Source organism: Anthonomus grandis, chromosome 1 (assembly GCF_022605725.1).
Source record: "Anthonomus grandis grandis chromosome 1, icAntGran1.3, whole genome shotgun sequence".
In the NCBI taxonomy this organism is placed as follows: domain Eukaryota; kingdom Metazoa; phylum Arthropoda; class Insecta; order Coleoptera; family Curculionidae; genus Anthonomus; species Anthonomus grandis.
The window spans coordinates 48,846,095-48,866,071 of NC_065546.1; the positions used below are offsets into that span (position 1 = coordinate 48,846,095).

General features: G+C 29.4%; 2 protein-coding genes across 7 annotated transcripts in view; one reads left to right on the top strand and one right to left on the bottom strand.

Annotated features, from left to right (window-relative positions):
* Nucleotides 1-1,506: 1,506 nt before the first annotated feature.
* On the top strand, nucleotides 1,507-5,458 carry LOC126750317 (bolA-like protein DDB_G0274169). 2 transcript variants are annotated; one of them, XM_050459925.1, is made up of 3 exons: nucleotides 1,507-1,669; nucleotides 1,751-1,963; nucleotides 5,214-5,458. In XM_050459925.1, exons 1-3 carry the CDS (start codon nucleotides 1,637-1,639, stop codon nucleotides 5,355-5,357), a joined length of 390 nt encoding a protein of 129 aa, XP_050315882.1. In that variant the 5' UTR covers nucleotides 1,507-1,636; the 3' UTR covers nucleotides 5,358-5,458. The 2 variants fall into 2 exon arrangements, with proteins under 2 accessions (XP_050315882.1, XP_050315962.1); XM_050460005.1 differs by having other exon boundaries at nucleotides 1,509-1,669; nucleotides 1,762-1,963.
* Nucleotides 5,459-6,437: 979 nt separating this feature from the next.
* The window catches only part of LOC126743369 (set1/Ash2 histone methyltransferase complex subunit ASH2), a 41,896-nt gene continuing 28,356 nt past the window's right edge, over nucleotides 6,438-19,977 (bottom strand). For all 5 annotated transcript variants that reach the window (XM_050450791.1, XM_050451535.1, XM_050452958.1 and 2 more), the window contains 4 exons: nucleotides 17,958-18,135; nucleotides 15,713-15,993; nucleotides 9,111-9,365; nucleotides 6,438-8,697 (listed from right to left, as the gene is read on the bottom strand). In XM_050450791.1, the coding sequence (XP_050306748.1) occupies nucleotides 8,593-8,697; nucleotides 9,111-9,365; nucleotides 15,713-15,993; nucleotides 17,958-18,135 (819 nt within the window). In that variant the 3' untranslated portion in view covers nucleotides 6,438-8,592. The remainder of the gene's footprint in view (nucleotides 8,698-9,110; nucleotides 9,366-15,712; nucleotides 15,994-17,957; nucleotides 18,136-19,977) is intronic.

A 19,977-nucleotide genomic window follows, 5' to 3' on the forward strand; every position in this document is an offset into this window, starting at 1 on the left:
ATTGGTGTCTGGGTCTGTCTTGCCCCGATCAAGCCGCGGCGACACGAAATTTACCCCGCACCACACCCAGTATGACGATAAATGCAAACCAGGCAAGATCTCTGCTCCGTCCAGCCAGCGACGTAAAATCAAAAACCCAAAACATCGAAGTCGATGTTAATTTTGTTTCACATAAGTTGATCTTCTTAAAGAGTTAGTAAACAGTTTGTGTCTTTTGACGGAAATGGTATAAAACCTTTCCTGTCCTGTTTCCTGTATTTAATAATTTAAATAAAAAGCAAATTTATGTTGCAAAATTGAGCGTTGCAGTTAAAAGCGTTGTAAACTAGCTATTAAATTGCCTTTAAGTTAAAGCATATTATTTTGTGGGCGCTTCGTAAGAATATAAAGTTGTGAACAGAAAAGTCAACATTTATAACATTTTCCATGAACAGTTTTAATAACTAGTGAGGAGGCTGTTACTGAACCGAGGACAAGACTATTGAACATTTTGTGGAAGCGTATAGTGTGGAAGCAGCAGTGTATTGGATTTTGTTTTTCTGTGTCTTCACATAGAAACAAGGTACCTTTGTAATTTTCACTTGTGTGTTTTATTTTAAACAATAATAATTTTGTTACGTTATTTGTATTAAGGCCAAAGGGTTTAATTTAGTTAATTACTTTTGTCTTGGTGTTTAATTAAATTTAAAATTTATTTTTATTCGAGTGCTTGCTGGAATGAGTGTGTTCACTTAGTAATAAGTTTTAGGTTTTTAGTTGTTTAAAGAAAATTACCGTTTTTATATTTAATATAAGATATTTAGGAGAAAATTTGATGGAAATTTTATTTACTAGCCTTATGTCAGTCCTTTCGTAGTGGCGTGTTAATATTAAGGTATTAGCACAATCTCTTTAAACCTCTACTAAGTTTAATGTTTAAACTCTAGTCACGAAGTTTAAATACCGACCTAATTAGGGAATTTGCATATAAAAAGGCAAGAAAAGTAAATGTTAGCATTTAAACCAGGGTTCTAATTACTTTTTTTAAATTTCTTTAAATTAGTATGTAAGTAAAATGTATTTTCTTTAGGTGTTTATATCGATGTAATTACATATTAATATAGAAATTATATTATTTACTTATATAAGTAAATAATATATATGCTTTTATGTATATTTTTTGTATAGATAATATTGATATATTGATTAATATATGTGTGTTTGGAATTTAATTCAGTATGATTTTTTTATGACACCCTTTTTTTTAAACGTTGTATTTTGGTAAGAGCATTTTTTAAAACACTTTTTATAAAAATCACTGCAGAAGGGGCGGCGAAATTAGCTCTTGCATCCGTATGGCAAATACCCTAGGCTCGGCCCGGCTCCGGTGGAACTGAATGTTTTTCGACCAACAAATGATTGGCAAAAGTAAACCAGACACCCAAGTGTTTGGATAACAGTCTCCGTTGCGCAATTTGAGCGCTGTGTATCGGGCTTATTACATTATGAACAGACAGTCCCTACCAAATATTTGTGGTTATTTCTATGTTATTGTTTTTCTTTTCAAATTATATTATTGTTTTTCTTTTAAGTCAGCAAATAAGTACATCAAAAACATCTGCTTGTTATAAAGAACATCTTTCCTAACAGGTATATTATGTATGCCACTGTCTCTACCAATCTTATCAGGGTTAGTTTACAGTCCTTCCTTACATTATCAATAGTACAAAATCAAAATTCTACCAAATGTCAATTCTACAATTTCTTACAGTATTATTTTAGAAATATCAGCTTTCAGCATAGTAAAATGGCTACAGAGAAAGTAATTGAATCCTCAATAATTAACAAGCTTCAAGAAAATCTGAAACCAACATTCCTGAAAGTTCTAAATGAGTCTTATATGCACAATGTTCCCAAAGGAGCCGAGACACATTTCAAGGTTGTGGTTGTATCTGAAGAATTTAAGGATTTACCACTGATTAAGGTGAGTACCTAGAATTGTTTAATTATCAGTTTTTGAAGTACTTTGATTACTAATCAACAGTACCAGACCGAAAGCTTCTGCACATGGGTTAAGTTACATAAATGTTTAAATAGGAGTAACAGATTTATTATTTTTTATTGGTTCCATTCATCACTGACTGCACAATTATTATTTTTAACTATAATTTCCCTAATTTCTTGAAACTTTTACTAACCTTGTAACTAATTTTGATCTATTGGGAAAAACTAGGAAAGAAGATAATCTTATATGAAGAATAGGTTTTTAATTTTAGTATTTCTATAAAAATCTTCATATGTTAATTATTCTCATAGTTTTCAAGCAAAATAAGTACTTTTGCTTTTATTTTGTAATTTAGGTTGATGAAGTTAAGAGCATTTAAGGTTCCACTTCTTTATAATTTAATAGTTTCAACTAGAGATTCTAGTAGTTAATCTTGAGAGCCTCAATCTCGGTTATTTTATTGTAAATCCTGGTGGCTTGAATCTTCAAGATTATTTTTTTTATTTATTTTTTATTTTATTTATTTATATTTTATTTATTGGTTCCTTACAAACACCTTAACATGCAAAGTCATATCCTTAATAAAATTATCACTAAACACCTGGAAAACTATAAAAATAAACAATTCAGCTGGCTTTATTGACTTAACTAAACTTAATGAGGAAATAATTAATAAACACTGATTCAGAAGTAATTCTGCTGGTTAAGATGTAAAAATCTTCTGAAAAAGGTCACAATCAAGTAAGTTTTCACAATTCAATTTTGGGACCTTTGTTGTTTCTAATCTATGTCAATAATTTTAAAAGTACCCTGCTGTCATGCAAGAATGTAGAGTTTTCCATTTTTTATCCACACTAGGCTACTGGCCTAGTGACCCGCATGTCTTTTGCCTGTGAAGAACAGCAATCAGGATAGCTGAAATTAAATACCACAATGATGCTAAATCTTTCTTTAAAAGTCTAAATATCTTGACACTTCCAGCACAATACAGCAGAAGAACCTCTCTGGATCTACCTTAGTTCGAGGAACCCATGCCCATAATTATACATGTCAATGCCCTAATAGGCGAGTCATTTTTTTTTTACTTAAAAACCTCCTGGAATGCAACACTCCATTATGCTCCTACATTTTTTAACAAGTTGCCACAGAATACTAGACATTTTCCCTTAAATTCTTTTAAGGGCAAAGTAAACCAATTTCCTATATAAAAATGCTTTTATTTAATTGTTAAATTCATAAGATCAGGTTATGGATCTGGATTTTTAATGTGCATATTTTGTACCTAAGTGAACTATTTTATTGTTGTGTTTTGTATCCTTATATTTTTATATGTGTGACTAATCTATTGAAAATATAACTATAAGTTTCTATGTAAAATATATGAACTATAAATCAATTGAAAATAGCAGTCACTCAGGTATTGTCCTTGTTGGGTTAAATGTCACTATATAAATATTAAGTATCATTATAATTTTCAGTTATATAGATTGTTACCTATAACAAAGTGCATGTTACCTGTTTCTTATTTTCAAACTGTAATTTTGACTAGGTTATGCACCTTGTCTATGTTTTGTATGACATGATGATTTATATGTTAGGTTTGTTGTGTGTGTTAGTTGTGTATGTTATTGTCTGATGATGCTCTTGTCGAGCGAAACATGTAACCTTTGTAATTTTATTAACTGTATCTGATGCTGAAGATTTTGTGTTTTTACCTTTTATAAAAGTTGTCTATATTAGTTTGTTAAAGTCTGGTAAATTATTGATTTAAGAGGTAAAAGCAACAAATTTGATTATATTTTTTATTGAGTGTCAATTTATTTTCTTGGAGCCATTCATTTGTTATCACCAGATCTCTCTGCACTTTAAAAACGGTCAGCTGAATGCTGGGTAAAAAACTACAGTATCGTGAGTTGATCACGATTCCAAGATCACTCTGTGTCCTCTATTTCATCATATTGCTGCCTATTGGTTAAATAATTTTTCAATAGATTTTGACCACTACCTCGAAACCGGCAGTATTCAAGTTTCTTCACCAGTCTTCGATGACACACTGTCTCAAACGCTTTGGATAAATCGAGAAACACCCCCATAGATCATTGTTTTTTCGATTGTCAATGATAAAATCGCATCTTCGGTTGATTTTCCTTTTTTAAATCGAAATTGATTGTCTGATAAGATTTTTTTTGTCTGAGAACTTTTACCATTCCAAACTTCTTATTGATGAATAAAATATCATGAAAGCATTGTTAGATTAACCTTAGGAATCTTAAAGTTAATAATGTTAATCATATTACAGTTAGAATATTTAAAACATTTCTATGAATATTACAGCCGGAGTCCCCCTCTTATAAGATAAATGAAAATCAAATAGCGTTGGTCTATACGAAATTTTGTTGCTGAGGGTAGTTATCTAGCGACCAGATCTTATGTGCATCTCTATTAAAATCCTTAGTATTATAAATAAAAAGTCCAAGTAGTTTGAAACCTTTATTGATAATATTATTATAATTAATGAATATTAAATCCAAAGTAACTCTGAAATAGTACATCCAGATCTTTGGCTTCAGGATAACTCTTGAGTCAACAATTCTGAATATAATAATCCTCAGTCCAAATATTTACATCAGAGAAAAGAAAACTATACAACCCTTATTACAATTTACAGACATTCTTCTAGGATATGCTTAGATCTAGGTCATTTTGAATATTAACTACACCTCCTTTATTAGATACAAATTTATGTAGTTGATTTGACTGTCAGTATTATCTTAAAATTATTGTTCTCCATTGGGAGTTCATATTTTATTCAGTTTTCTTCTTTATCTTGGAAATAATTAAAGTTAGACAGTCAACACCAATACCTAACATAAAAGTCCATTTCAGGTACAAGCAGATTCCAAGTACTACCTCAGTTTTGTTACAGTTTTTTTTTATTTAGTCTTTAATTAAAGATAGGTCCAATTTCTATTTATTTAACATCAACATTAAGTAATAGTTTTATTAATTTTTCACCCTAATTTTAAGTATTGTTTTAGTTATTTCCTCAGTTCATATCATCTACCTATGATCACTAATAATTAAAATTCCAATTTTTCTTATTTACATAGCAGCATATAGTACCCTAATGTGCTTTAAATTCCTCTATTTCCTAAGTAATTCTCAAGACTATGTACATCAAAATTCCTCAGTTAAATATTGATAACATGTGTGATTTTATATTTTTTAGAGACACAGAAAAGTAAATGAACTTTTAAAAGAGGAACTTAACGGTGGAGTACATGCCTTATCTATAGTGGCTAAAACTCCAGACCAATGGAAAGATGAGGAAATTGAACCAAGCCCAAACTGTAGGGGAGGATTTGGAAAATAGGTTTTGAACATTTTGTAGTTTTAAATTAAATAATTCAAAATTATTTTGTAAATTATCGTTGTTAAATATACATGTTTATTGTAAAAAATAATAAGACTAAATATTCATTTATAACCATAACATAAAAGCTACTTTTCTCATTTACACCGAATTACATTAATTTATTTCTTCTATTACTCAACTGTATTTCTAGGGTATTTGAAGTACTTTATGTGATACGTTCATAGAGTGTCTCGCATGTATTTTATAAATTATAGAATATATATTTTTTTGTTCAATAAGTTTTAAAGAACAGAGGACCATCAAGAAGCTTTTTTAGTAATGACAGCAAATAAATCTTTATATGTATCTACCTTATTTTAATTTATAGTAGATAAAAACTAAAAATGTAACTTTAAGGTACCCATTTTACTAGTCGCGTGATAAGAGTTGACTAACTATTAATTTCAGATCTGATATAGACTAACTAGTAAGCACATTTATTGTCATTTAACAAAAGTACCCTTACTTCAATATAACTTTTGGTAGCATAGCCTTGAATATTGATATCCAGCTATCTAATCAAATTGTTTAAAATATTTATAGATAGGGAAACACAACACGTCAGTTTCATTTAATTTTTCTCTTGTATATAAAGGGTCAATAATCGTTTTTTTGACATCAAGGAAAAAATTCCTCAATCCTAAACGTCTTATATTTTGAACTACCTCGATTGGATATAAGAAAACACTTTTTTTTTAAATTCTATTTGTGTTTATCACTTAAAATCTTATATTAAAATTATGCATTATTTTTCTCTAGATAATAAATAAGTAAATTCAAAATTGCGCCTTGGAGTGCTGTACGGTTTTTTTTCTCAAGAATATTCGGTTCAAAGTCTGTCAATAAAGGCCAATGGCAAATATTTAAAGATTTGTAAAAATTGTGTATCGGAAAATGATCCTAGATACATAGAAATTGCATAAATCCTAATTTGTCGTAAAAAATAAGTTTCTTCATATTATATTCAACTTTGATATCAAATTATGACAAATGTCTAGGAAGGTAAAATGAAGAAGGGAATGAAGGAAAATCAGGTAATTAAATTTAAAATTATAATATTAAAAAATTATACATTGGTTCCAAGTCATAAATTATACTTGGCGTTTTAAGGAAGCACACATAAATAAAAAGATGTTCATACATAAAGCAGAATAAAAATAACAAAAATTTTAGAAATAAAAAGTTCGGTTCTACTAACTTTTATCTATATGTTAAATATCAGAAAAAATTATTATGATATTTTTCCTTATATAGAAGCGCTGGTATAAATGCCTTAAAAATATAATTTCTCAAAGACCTTGTCTTTATTCATTCATCCTAAATGTTTCAATAATTAAAACTTGGGACAAGATGTTTTTACAAAGCTAAATTAATTTCTATATACTTTAATTCTTTGTAATTCTTACTGATCTTACAAAAAATTAAACTCATGAGATTAAATGAAAACAAATGTATTATGTTGATAATGCGAGTTTCTTTTAATTTAAAGTCATTCTTGAATTTAGAAAGGCCATGCATCTTATATAAGCCTCAAGGCGTCGTTTTCTTTATTAAATTTACTTTATAACGCAGCATTAAAAATTTTCACTTTTTACAACTAGCTTTCATTTTTAAATCAGTAGATCTGATGATGTTCTTAAATTGAATGAAATATGTTATCAACATAATGTATTAAGACTCAGTTTAAGCATTTTCGTTTCTACTTACAGTCAGTCAAAATGAAACTCGTACACCTAAGGTTTCTTTTACATTCTGTACAAATAACGTGCAAAATATTTCCAACTATATATATCTGCAATCAGCATAAAATGTTAAAGTTGTTGAGCAAAAATATGCAAAGAATGTATGCTGAGCATAAAAAAGTATAAGAGATAAGAAAATGTTATGGTCAAAATGAAACCCGTACATCATATTTACTTTACAATAACAATAATATTATTTATAGTTAGCACTTGGTATTAAGAGCACCCGTTACCTATAACACTCCTATGTAAGTTTTAATTGAGTTTAATTAATTTTTTGTCCTTTTACCATATGGGGCGTCAGCGTGGACAAACAAGTGTTGTAGAACGCAAATTAATTATACAACATTGGAAAAATGGAAAATCATTGCGACAAATTACCAAAATGGTTTGTAGGCCGCACTCTACCGTGCAAGGATTTGTGGGTCGTTATAAAAGTGAAAATAAAATATCAAATAAAGTAAGGAAAAGCCCTCGAAAAATGTTTAATTCGTACGACGAACGTTGGATCCTCAGGAAAGTTACGGAAAACCCGAAAATATCTGCACCGAAGTTGGCAAAAGAAATTGAGAAATATTTACGAAAAACAGTTAATCCTCAAACAGTCAGAAATTTTCTAAAAAAAAATTATATTCATAGTAGAGTGGCTCGAAGAAAACCTTGGATCAGTAAGGTAAATAAAATCAAGCGCCCGAAAATTCCGAATTTAAATTCTACCAGGACAATGATCCAAAGCATAAGGCACAAAAAGTAAAGAATTGGTTGCTCCATAACTGTCCAAAAGTACTTGAAACTCCACCGCAAAGTCCAGATATTAATGTCATTGAAAACTTATGGTCACATTTGAAAGTTGCTATAAGAAACCATGAAATTTCAAACAAAGAGCAATTAAAAGTAGTAATTCAAGAAGAATGGCCTAAAATATCACCCGAATATTGTGAAAAATTGGTGCGATCAATGCCCAATCGTTTGGCAGATGTTATAAAAAATAAAGGACTACCAACAAAATATTAATCTCTTTTTTATGTTTTTTTTTCCTGCATATTTTTAATGGTGGACAAGTTTCATTTTGAGTTGTAAAATCGAATGTAAATTTAATTTTCTCATTTTTCTTAAAACTTCTTTTTGTGAAAAATATATTTTTACTTTTATTTTGTCTTTCAAAGGCCATCATATAAAATGGATATATTATTTTTTTATGTAAGTAAAAAATTTATTTTTGTACAAACAAATAAATAAATAAAATGTAAGGAATGTACGAGTTTCATTTTGACTGACTGTAAGTATACAAGTGATTTAGAGATTATAGGCTCATTCCCTAAATCTTATGAGATTATTTTAACACCATCTATTAAAAATTCTCGTTCCTGTAATTTTCCTTTCTATTTTTTAGAAATGGAATGATGTTTTTCCAGAAATGTCTAAAAATCTTAAAAACACTGAAATCAGTGTCAAAGTACGAAACTGTCGAGCCTCAATCTTCCCTCGTTTTCGGTCAAAAATAGAATGTCTGCTACCGTTTGCTCACAAATTGCCTGCTCTCCCTTGTCGGACATCTAGAAAAGTAATAGTTTGTTTAACTTATTATATATACTTTGTTAATAAAAACATTCTATTAATGCTGCTGATAGGTTTCTTATTAAATATTAAAGTAGCAGATTTACTATCTTTACAACCTCTGCAAATAAACACTATGCAGTACTTAATCTAAAATATCGCTAAGAATCTTACTAAAATAATTGTTTTAGTACGTAATTGAATAAACTACTGATTTTGGTAGTTTCAAACGGAGTTTTAATACAAACAAAGGGAAAATGGAAAAAGTAGGGATTTCCTCATACTTTAAAATAAATATTTTGATACCATGATTTGACAATTACATTGAATTGAATGTTATTTTAGTTTTAGAGTGATACATCTATATTATATCATATATTATATACAATAAGGAAAATGATGTAACACTTACAGGTCTCCAGTGATATTCTGCCGGCGGTGGATGCTTAAAAGTCGGCCCAAAGTTGACAGAAACCGTGACGTTTCTATGCAAAGATAGGGAGGGATAGTAAGATCCTTGATAAATGTTTTCAAATGCCACGCCCTGACACTCCCCATTTTTGAAGTTTATAATTTTACTGCCTGATAGTGGTGTTAAGGTCTTAAGACGTTCTTGCACGTGGTCCTTTTCTTCATAGTATAAATGACTCTTGAACTTCACTAAAGGCTAAAATTTAGGTAAAAATTAGTTCTGATGATCTTTAGCGATGTAGAGTATCAATTAAGTGTGATTTAAAAAAAAAACATTTTAGTATTTGTCTGAAAACAGCATAGAAGATATATTAGATGTCAAAAATTTGGGTGCTTCTAATTTATCTTAGTCAAAAAAAAGATTAAATATACAGTGTGAAGCTTTAAAAAATTCAGTAAATAAAATAGTTCAGGATATAGTAAAAAATAGTAGTTTTTGTGATTTTTACGAAAAGGCGTTTGACCTATAATGTCAATTTGCATACTGATATTAAACATTTCTTTATCCCTTGGGTATCTCGAGTTCAAGACTCACAACACAGGTAATGCTATGTTAAATTGGGGAAAAGTTGCCTATTTTAATTAAAAAAAATATTTTCTTTTTTTATTTTAAGTAGGCTCCTAATACTTTTTTGAAATATATACAACGTATACTAATTTTTATATTCTTCCTTAATTCCAAAAATTAAAAAACAAAAATTCTATTTCTTAAGAAATTTTAATAAACTACATAAATATAAGTAATATATAAGCTCATCCCTAAAACTTTATTATTACTAATAAAATAGTACTTTTTTCTTTAAAAACTATAACTATACTAATGAAAAAAGGTAAAGAAACAAACACAAGGTAAAAAAAAAACACAAAACAAAAACTAACATCTCATTTAAAAAGAATTCTTATTTTTGCTTCTTTTTTTTTTGGTATTCCGTTTTTAAATACTTTTGGTTTTTATAGAAGCATAAGTAAAGAAAGAAATCTCATATAGTTTCTGGTTTATTCAGTTCGTGACTAGCAGCGAAAATTAATCTCTTAAATTATAATTTTAGTTTTTTTACTATACCTATAATTAAATACTGATATTGAGATTATTGTAGACCAAATGTGGCCTAAGGTTCAGATTATCCAGAATCACAAATATGCGAATAAAAAATGGATAACGTCTGACATTAAACAAATGATGCGAGAAAGAGATACTTTATATAAAAGGGCCGTTTTAGATAGAAATGAGGGTGCTTGGAAAGAGTATAAAACTAAAAGACATATTATTGTAAACAAAATTAGAGTAGAAAGGGAAAAATTTTATGCAGAATGCATAAACGAAAACAAAAACAATCCTAAAGAATTATGGAAAAATCCTAAAGCTCTACTACCAGGTAAAAAGCATATTTTGACCAAACAAATCAATTTCAACGGGAAATTAGTCAGCGATGAAGCAAGCATTGCACAAGAATTTAATAAATATTTTTTAGAAAGTATACACATTATTGTCACCAACATCCCACAGTCACCAAATGTAATAAATAATGGTACCAGAGCCCCTAAACCTAGTAAACTATTTTCCAAGTTTGGTCAAGTAACAATGAAAAAATTAAAGAAATTCTTAAAAATTTTAAAAATGTTGGAGGTGGAGAAAATGGCATATCTAAGCAAGTCTTGTGTGAAGTATCTTGTGCTGTCAATGATCGTGTCTTGGATGTTATTAACACTTCTTTAACCTCCCCTTAAGTCTTCCCGGAATCATGGAAACTGTCTACTGTTGTTGCTGTTCCCAAAATACCAAATACCATCCACCATAGTGAGTTACGACCAATTAATACGGTATCTGTCTATGAAAAGCTCCTTGAGGTATGTGTAAAAGAGCAACTCCTAAATTACTGTAACGAAACTCGATTATTATTGAAAATCAGTCTGGTTTTCGTGAGTGTCACTCGTGTGAGTCTGTTGTCGTTAATATATGTGATAATTTTCTCAGAGCCATTGATAATAATAAATATGTTTTAGCGATATTCTTAGATTTTAAACGAGCATTCAAAACGATAGACAGAGAAATTCTGCTATATAAATTAAACCAATTGGGAATTAGAGGTGATGTCTGGAACTGGTTTGAATCTTATTTGCGTAATAGAGTCCAACGTGTATAGTATGGGAATAGTCTCTCTCAGGTTCTTAATGTTGAATTTGATGTTCCTCAGGGAACAGTTTTGGGTCCATTATTGTTCTTATTATATATAAATGATATGGTAAAAGTTATACAAAAATGTAACACTGTGTTATTTGCAGATGACACAATGATTTATATAATAGGAAACAATATTGATCAGATGGTAACTGATATAAATAGTGATTTAACCCAAATTTTAAGCTGGCTTTGTGTCAACAAATTATGTTTAAATACAAGTAAATCTAAATTTTGCCTTTTTACAAAAAAATCGAAAAATAATCAAATAAATATTGACAATGTGAAGATCAGTGTAGGTGGGGAGAGTATTTTTTATGAAAAAGAAATAAAGTATTTGGGTACAATTTTGGATGCAAATTTGAATTTTATCGCACATGCAGATTACGCCATGAGAAATTTTCCAAGAAAGTTGGATTTATTAATAGAGTTGGAAAAAACTTATCAATGTATACAAAGCTCTTGCTATATAATGCCATTGCTGTTCCCCATTTGCAGTTTTGCTCCACATTATTGTTCAACCTGCCTAAATACAAGGTGAAACAGTTTGAAGTAATTCAAAATAGAGCAATGAGATGAGTTATTATTATGTTAAGTGTGCTAGGTATGATGTCTGTCAGGCAAAGGATTATGTTTAGTGCGTATGTATTTATTTTTAAATTAAAACAACGTCTACTACCCACATATATCTGTCATAAAATAAGAGTGTTTGGAGACGTCCACAATTACTGCACCAGAAATAATACAGACTTTGTCCTTGATCGATGTAATACTAGTCAGATGTTGAATTCTGTACTCAGCAAGGAACTTATTGAATTTAATAAGTTGCCAACTGAAATCAAAATTTGTGATAATTTAAACCAGTTTAGGAGGCTATTGAGAAAATTTATCAGTGTGTGAATGTCTTCTTTTATTTTTATACATTTTAACATTTTATTCTTAGTTTTAGTTGTTTCATTTTATTTATACATTTTTAAACAGTAATTTTTAGTTATTTTTAAGTTTTTTATACATACTTTCTTTTATTGTTTTATCCTTATTACCCTTGTTTGTGTAGTTGTTGTTTCGTATTTATATTAGTATTTATTTTTTTAATTTTATTTTAGTTTTACAATTGTAACTCGTACCTGTTTTATTTTAGTAATTTATTTTAGACTCTGTAAGTTTTATTTGTACATACTTTGTTTTATCATTCGTTTTACCTTTATTTATGTAGTTGTAGTTTGTATGTGTATTTACTTTATTTTTATTTTACAATTTTAACTCGTATTTTGTTTTATTTTGCTATTTTATTTTAGGCTTACATTTTATTTATAAATTTTCTGTATGTCAGACTTTTTGTGTTTTCTGTATATGTATGCCATTTTGAACAAGCACACACTTTTTTTTCAATTTATTTGTATTTTTTTATTTTTATTGATTTGAATTCAAGTTTTTTTTTAAATGTGTTATATTATCTATATATTATGTATTACCATTTGTAGCTCAAGCAAAATAAATACATTATTATTATTATTATCGAAGTAGTATTGAGCAAAGACAATTAGATCTGAATCGCTCAGTAGTATCAAAGACAATAATTAACATGGATTGGATTACAAATAAATGGAAGACCGTTTTGATCTATGATGAAAGTACGTTTAATTTAAGCTCGTCGGATGGTATTTTGTTTGTAAGAGGTCCAAAAAAATAAACGATTTGATCCTAAGTACACCTTAGGTACTGCGAAGCATGTCTTTGGGTGCATTTTCTGGATTTGGCATAAGCCCGATTTATAAAATAGATGCTGTAATGAACAGATTTAAATATCTAGAGATTTTGTCTAATGTCATGCTTCCATTTGCAGAGGACAATATGCCACTAAAATGGAGATATCAGCATGACAATGACCCGAAGCACACTGCCCAAATTGTAAAACAATTTTTTAACAAATATAAAATTAAAGTGATTAAGTGGCCTGAGTTAGTATCTAATAGTATGGAAATGTAAAACTTCGAGGCATCTCAAAAAATTTGGAGTTCCCCTTCACGTTGATAATAAAATATAAAAGTGAGGTTAGCTGGAGGTGATAAAACTTTGTCAAATATAAAATTAAACGTCCCCCTGTATATCTAGATGTTAACAACAGAGAATCAATGAATATCTTTGTAAACAAAACACCTCCCTTACCCCTGTGCACCTGTTGAACTCAAACAAAGTTGTTGTTTACTAATTCTAGCCTTTCAATGTTCTAAGACCACAACAAAATGAAAACGAAAAATTGGGTAAATTAAATATAGAACTTGGAACATTAATCGCAGAACAGGCTACTCTAAATATAATAACGCAATTTTGTTATAATTTTCAAGACTTTATTCAATAATGGGCCTATTTTCGAAATTTAGTTCTCAACTAAAATGGTTAAAAAGTGTCCGTCTTCGCTCACCAAATTGCTATCTATTTTAAAATATATTGTCAGAAATACCTTTTAATAAATACTAGAAAATTACCATTTACTAAGAATATTTCCCAGTGAATTTTTTTCTATACCAAATTAATTTTCTGCCCGTTTCCCTTTGATACACAATCCCAATTCAGAAACCCCATTATTGTCACAAAAAAATAATCGACTTGCCCTTAGGCTGCTAGTCTTTAAAGCCATTTGTTTTATTTATTTATTTACTTTACTTCATATATCCACATACATAAATATAATACGTAACTTAGACATACAAAATTATGCACCTAGATAAGCGAATATCTGCATTTGCTCCTGTTTTTACGAAAAAAAAATTTATGAAGTATACCCTAACCATTACAAAAATAAAGAGCCACAATAACAAAACATACAAATGAATACACATTATCCTACCCCCAATCCTAACTCACTTTCAAGTAAAATCTAACCTAAATGAAGAGTTCTTTAAGTTTTGTTCTATTTTCGAAAATTAAGTTTTTACATGATTTTTTAAATGTTTTGAACCTATAAACACTCTTGATGTTGTTTGGCATTAAATTAGAAAGTTTTGGTGCAAGATAGTTTAAAGATCTCTTGTTCAAATTTGTGTTAATTTTTTGAGTAACTAAGTGTTTGTTTACGCAATTTCTGGTAGAAGAATAAATTACATAGTTATTTTTTTCGTTATTTTTTTTCATAATTACTTTTTTTTAATAGTTACTCCAATAAACCCAGTTATGAGTTAACCATAACCGCGATTTTTAAGATTTATCCGAATTTCCTCATTGAAACCACGATTTTTTTTAATTCTAAAATTTTAAGCTTCAAAATGTCCTCAAAAAACGTTTTGCATTAAAACCGGCTTTAATCATTTTTACAAATTTAGAAAGATCACAAAATCGGCAAAAAATCCTTATAAAAGGACTATCCATAATAATACAAAACCTTGCCGTTTTCTTATTTATCGTTTCCTAATTTTATTTTTACAGGAAAATCTACCATAAGTTTTTTTTTTAATTCGTCGTTTAGGTTCACTGAGACCATCAACTATTTTTTTCTTATAAAAACCTGCATATTTGTTTACAAAATAATTTAATAAATTTAAACTTATTGATCTTCAGGCAAAACTACTGCTTAGGTATTAATACCGCCTCAAACTTTAATTCTGCAATGTAATAAGGTAACATATATTGGAATTATTCTAAAGATGAATGCTTTGAATTAAAACGTATTATGCAGTATTTATTTAGGAAAATACAGGTCCGTATTGAAAAAAAATGACAATCCCAAAAAGCTGAAACGTCAAAGTACAACCAGGTACAGGTTTGGCACCAGAGCCTTTTAAAAAATGTCTTATATTTCCTCTAAATATTTAAATATAGTAAAAAGTCTTTGGAAGTTTTACGCTCAATAATTGTGTGTTAAGCCTATGTATTAATAATCCTTAACTTTCATCTGGTTTTTTCTTAATGTTTTTTTTTTGTTTTGTTTCACATGTATTAGACTGTAACTATTTTTATATTTGCGTTAGTTCAAATATTTTGTAACAGAAATACATTTCTAAATATCATCTGAAAATCACTTTTCTTACAACTTGAAACGAAGTTACAATAAAGGGATTTTATTTTTATAATCTGTTTATTAGTTAGATAAAGGTAAATTTACCCAAGATTAAGTAAGATAGATCGAAAAATTTTGCCAACAGTATTATAAATGTCATAAGGATCAATTAGAAATATTTGCATAATTTAAAATCAATTAATAAATAGCCATATATCGGCTAAATTTATTAAAAAAGAATGTTTCCATACTCCAGAGAACCAACAAATTTTTTCAGTTTTTATATATAAAAAAATAAGCTTTAGCTGTGAATATAGTGTAAATAGATTTGGTTTAAGTTATTACTACTAATAAGTAAATTACTTACCCTATCCTTAAATGTATTAGGCACAAATTTAGTAGAATTATTCTGTGGCAAAACGATCATAAATCCAACGGTATCGCCCTCTCCATACCCCTTTCCATATGTTTTTCCATGAGACTCATGGAATTTGGTACCTTTCTTTGATCTCCACGAATATCCGAACTTATCATAACCCAAAGGGGCTTGTAAGTTAGCGTAATCCTGACCCCATCCTATTCTTGTAGCTGAGCCTTCGGGCATTTCTTCTATGGTTGCTTCCCAGTACCAACAACCTCTTGTAACAACTAAAATAAAACATATTTAAGAACACATGGCTTCTTCTTTCCCATACAGGGTGTCCTATTTGCTATGTGTGACTATTGTTATTTTCAAAACTATAGGAGACACGAGGGCAGTTAAATTAGAAAAAAACTGCCAATTTTGATGCTTTTCCTAAATCCTTTTACAGCGTTGCAAAATGTTTTTGAGTTCGTGAGTTACAGGAGGATTTACAAAGAACGTCAAATTTTATTTTAATTATTATTTCCAAAACTATTGATTTTAGAAAATTACTTTTAATTACAAAGTTTTACAATTTTTTGTGCGCTACCAAACTTCACCTTTATTTTTTTTTATGACATTTGATATCTTGGCAACGGCTATCAACTTTTTTTTTAAATACGGACCTGCATTTTTTATAACTTATTTTGAAAGAATTTTTTATTCCCTTTAAAATGATGTATCTCATTCATATGTTTCAACATATTAATAATCATCATCAGGAATTTTTCGTTGTGCGGCTTTGACTTATTTAATTGCTAAAAACTTAAATACTTTTAAATGTTTATTCTTTTCCTCATGATTTAAAATTGAATTAATTAAAAGCCTAAGCTTATTAAAGTGGTTATTTGTGTTAAACCTGATGAACCCTAACCTAAATATTAAAATAATGTAGTTTTAAATTATAATACTTATTGATATTATCCGTTCAATTTAGTTGGCTGTAACAGTAGATGAAGTCTGCGGTGTCATGGTTACCAAACAAAAATAATATTTTTGACAGAAGTCTTCAAGCTTTCGCGCCAGTTTTTATTCATGTTAATATTTGTTGGATTGGTAATGACGGTCCTATAAATTGGCCCGCAAGATCGCCCGATATAACACCCATGGATTTGTCCATATGGGATTTTATTAAGAACCAGGTTTATCAAACTACGCCTTAAAATTTAGAGGACCTTAGTTTAAAAATAAGAGAAACGTCAAATAAAATTTCAATTCATTCAACATGAAAAAAAATTAATACCAATGCGCGCAAATGCTAACAAAATAATGGCGGTCATTTCGAACATTTAGATTAATAACAATTTATTTTATAATTAGGTACAGTTTTGTACAAGTTCTGGATTTATTTTTGTTCATTATTATATTGTTTAATAAAAGTAAATTTATTACAAAGTTAGTCAGATCATTGTTGTAATATTTATTTTTTCTTAATTACCTCCTTTTAATATTGATGTTTAACATTTAAAAGCAATAATGTTATTTAGCAGATGATTATTGAATAAATATATTGATGACAGCTAAACAAATTGTACACTCTTTAAAGGTTAAAAAACCAAGTAATTTTGTATTTAAAATTGAATTATTATTAATATTAACACTTTTATATTATTTTAGCGTTTATAAATATTTTTAAATAACAACCAAAAAGATAAACTTTTTACTGTATTAATAAGTAATTCATTTACAATTTTGAAAAAATCAGGCCCGCATTAAGGAAAAATTTCTGATGATGGTTATTATTACGTCGAATTAATGAGATACCTCATTTTAAAGGGAATAAAAAATGCTTTTAAAATAAGTTATAAAAAACGCAGGTCCGTATTTAAAAAAAAGAAGTTGATTGCCTTTGCCAAGATACTAAATGTCATAAAAAAAATTAAAGGTGATTTTTTGTAGAGCACAAAAAATTGTAAAACTTTGTAATTAGGAGTAGGTTTCTAAAATCATTAATTTTGGAAATAATAATTAAAATAAAATTTGTTTTTTTTTATAATCACCCTGTAACTCACGAACTAAAAAATATTTTGCAACGCTGTAAAAGGATTTAGAATAAGCATCAAAATTGGCAACTTTTTTCTAATTTAACCGCCCTCGTATCTCCTATAGTTTCGGAAATAGCGATAGTCCGTATAGGTATATCTACATAAACTTAATGGTATCTTTTAATAATGTACGTTTTACTTTTAGTAAAAGGTTTATATCTTACAATGTGTAGCTCTGATGGTAGAATATCCTTTTTCCCCTGTAATAGCCAATCGATCTTCGGATATTTTCAGCTGTGGTGCCCTATCGTGAAGAGCAAGTAATACAGTACTGGGTATGGATGTGCGATATAACCAGCCGGGGATCGGTTTTCCTGCCCAATCAGAGCTTTCATCGAATTCCTAAAAATCGTTTAAGAATTATTTTAAATAAATAAATATACAGGGTGTTCCTTAAAGACGTGCTAATATTTAAGGGGGTGATTCCTGGACCCACAAAAACAGTTCCTATGAACATATGAACTAAACGTTTTAACTTTTGAGATACAGGGTGTTAAAGTTTCCAAAAAAATCCAAAAGTTTGTTGATAATAACTTAAACAATATTGTAGAAATTTTTATAAAATTTGGTACATGTATTCTATGCATCAAGACGCATTTTTTCATGTTCAAAAAAATATTTTCTCTGCCAAAGGCGTCCCTACAAGTCTTCTATTGAATATTTTAAGTGAAAAAATACTACGCCACTGCTTCCTCTAAAAATAAAAATTATTTTTAAAATCCTCGATCACTTTTTAGCCAATTCGTTCATGTTTCTTATTGCTCGTTGCTATGGGCAACGAGCTGTGATTTTAAATGTCAAATTTTTCTTTATCTAGTTATGCATGAATAAATGACGTTTTTATACATAAACAACGATTATGGCAATAGCTGTTGACTTAAAAAGTAAGTTGTTGGCGTTAAATACCATTAAATGTTTTTTTTCTTTGTTGAGCTATTGAGTATGATTAATATCATTTGGCATTAGTTCAGAAATACCTACCTAATTTTACTTTGAAAACAACAGGCTTTTAAGTGCAAAAAAAACGAGTTTTACTTAATTTTATGAAACTAAGCTTAAATGAACAGCTCAAATGTATTTTATCTTAATTACGCTGATTACAAAAATTGTTGAAAATTGCCACCTTCATTAAGTAGGCATGCTTCCGCTTGTCTACGCATGGAATTACGCACACGTTCAAATATTTCCGGCGTATTTCGTATAGTTTCACACGATGCAACTATTCGGTCTCTTAAATCCTCTAGAGTATTTAAGGGAGTTTTATGAACTAGAGTCTTAAGGTGCCCCCATAAAAAGAAATCTAAGCTATTGAGATCGGGGGATCTTGCTGGACATTGTTGTGGTCCTCCGCGACCGATCCGATCGATTCGGATAAATGGTATTTAAGTGGTTTCGGACAATTAAACTAAAATGAACAGGGGCACCATCGTGCATGTTCCATATTCGATTTCTTAACAGAAGTGGCACATCTTCAAGAAGCCCAAGCAGTTCTTTTTCGAGAAACTGTAACAATGACCGACCATCAAGGCGCCCTGGTAGAAAAAATTGGCCTATTAGGTAATCATCAATAATTCCTGCCCAAACATTAACCGAAAATTGACATTGAAAATGGGTTTCCGTTATGGCATAGGGGTTTTCTTCTGCCCACAAATGACTGTTGTGATGTAAACAAAATCTGTGTCGCAAACTGCGGATTTAGTATAATATTCTGGAGATACCACTGACAGAAGTTCACTCTCTGCGGAAAACCTCCGGGAAGTAATGCCTGTACTCTTAAAATATGGTATGGGTATAATAAAAAATCAACCAAAATGCGCCAAACAATTTGATGACAGATATGCAGAGTTCTAGCGATCTTCCTCGTACTCTTCTCAGGGTGTTCTTCGATTGCTTGTAGCACCGCGTTCTCAATTTCAGGAGTTCTGATGGTTCGAAATCTACCTTCCGCAGTACCTTTCTTGAAACAACCAGTTTCCCTATCAACTCCCTAAGTCAACGATGAATATTTAAAAAAAAAAAGATACGGCTATCTGGTAGGACACAATTTGGATACCTCTCCTGATAAATACAGTTGTGGTCACACAAATAGCACACTTAGCCTTTTCATATATTACTTACAAAAAACAAATTCCTGACTGATAAGAAAATATTTAAGCAGTTAATCTCCTCCTAATATGCAAGACT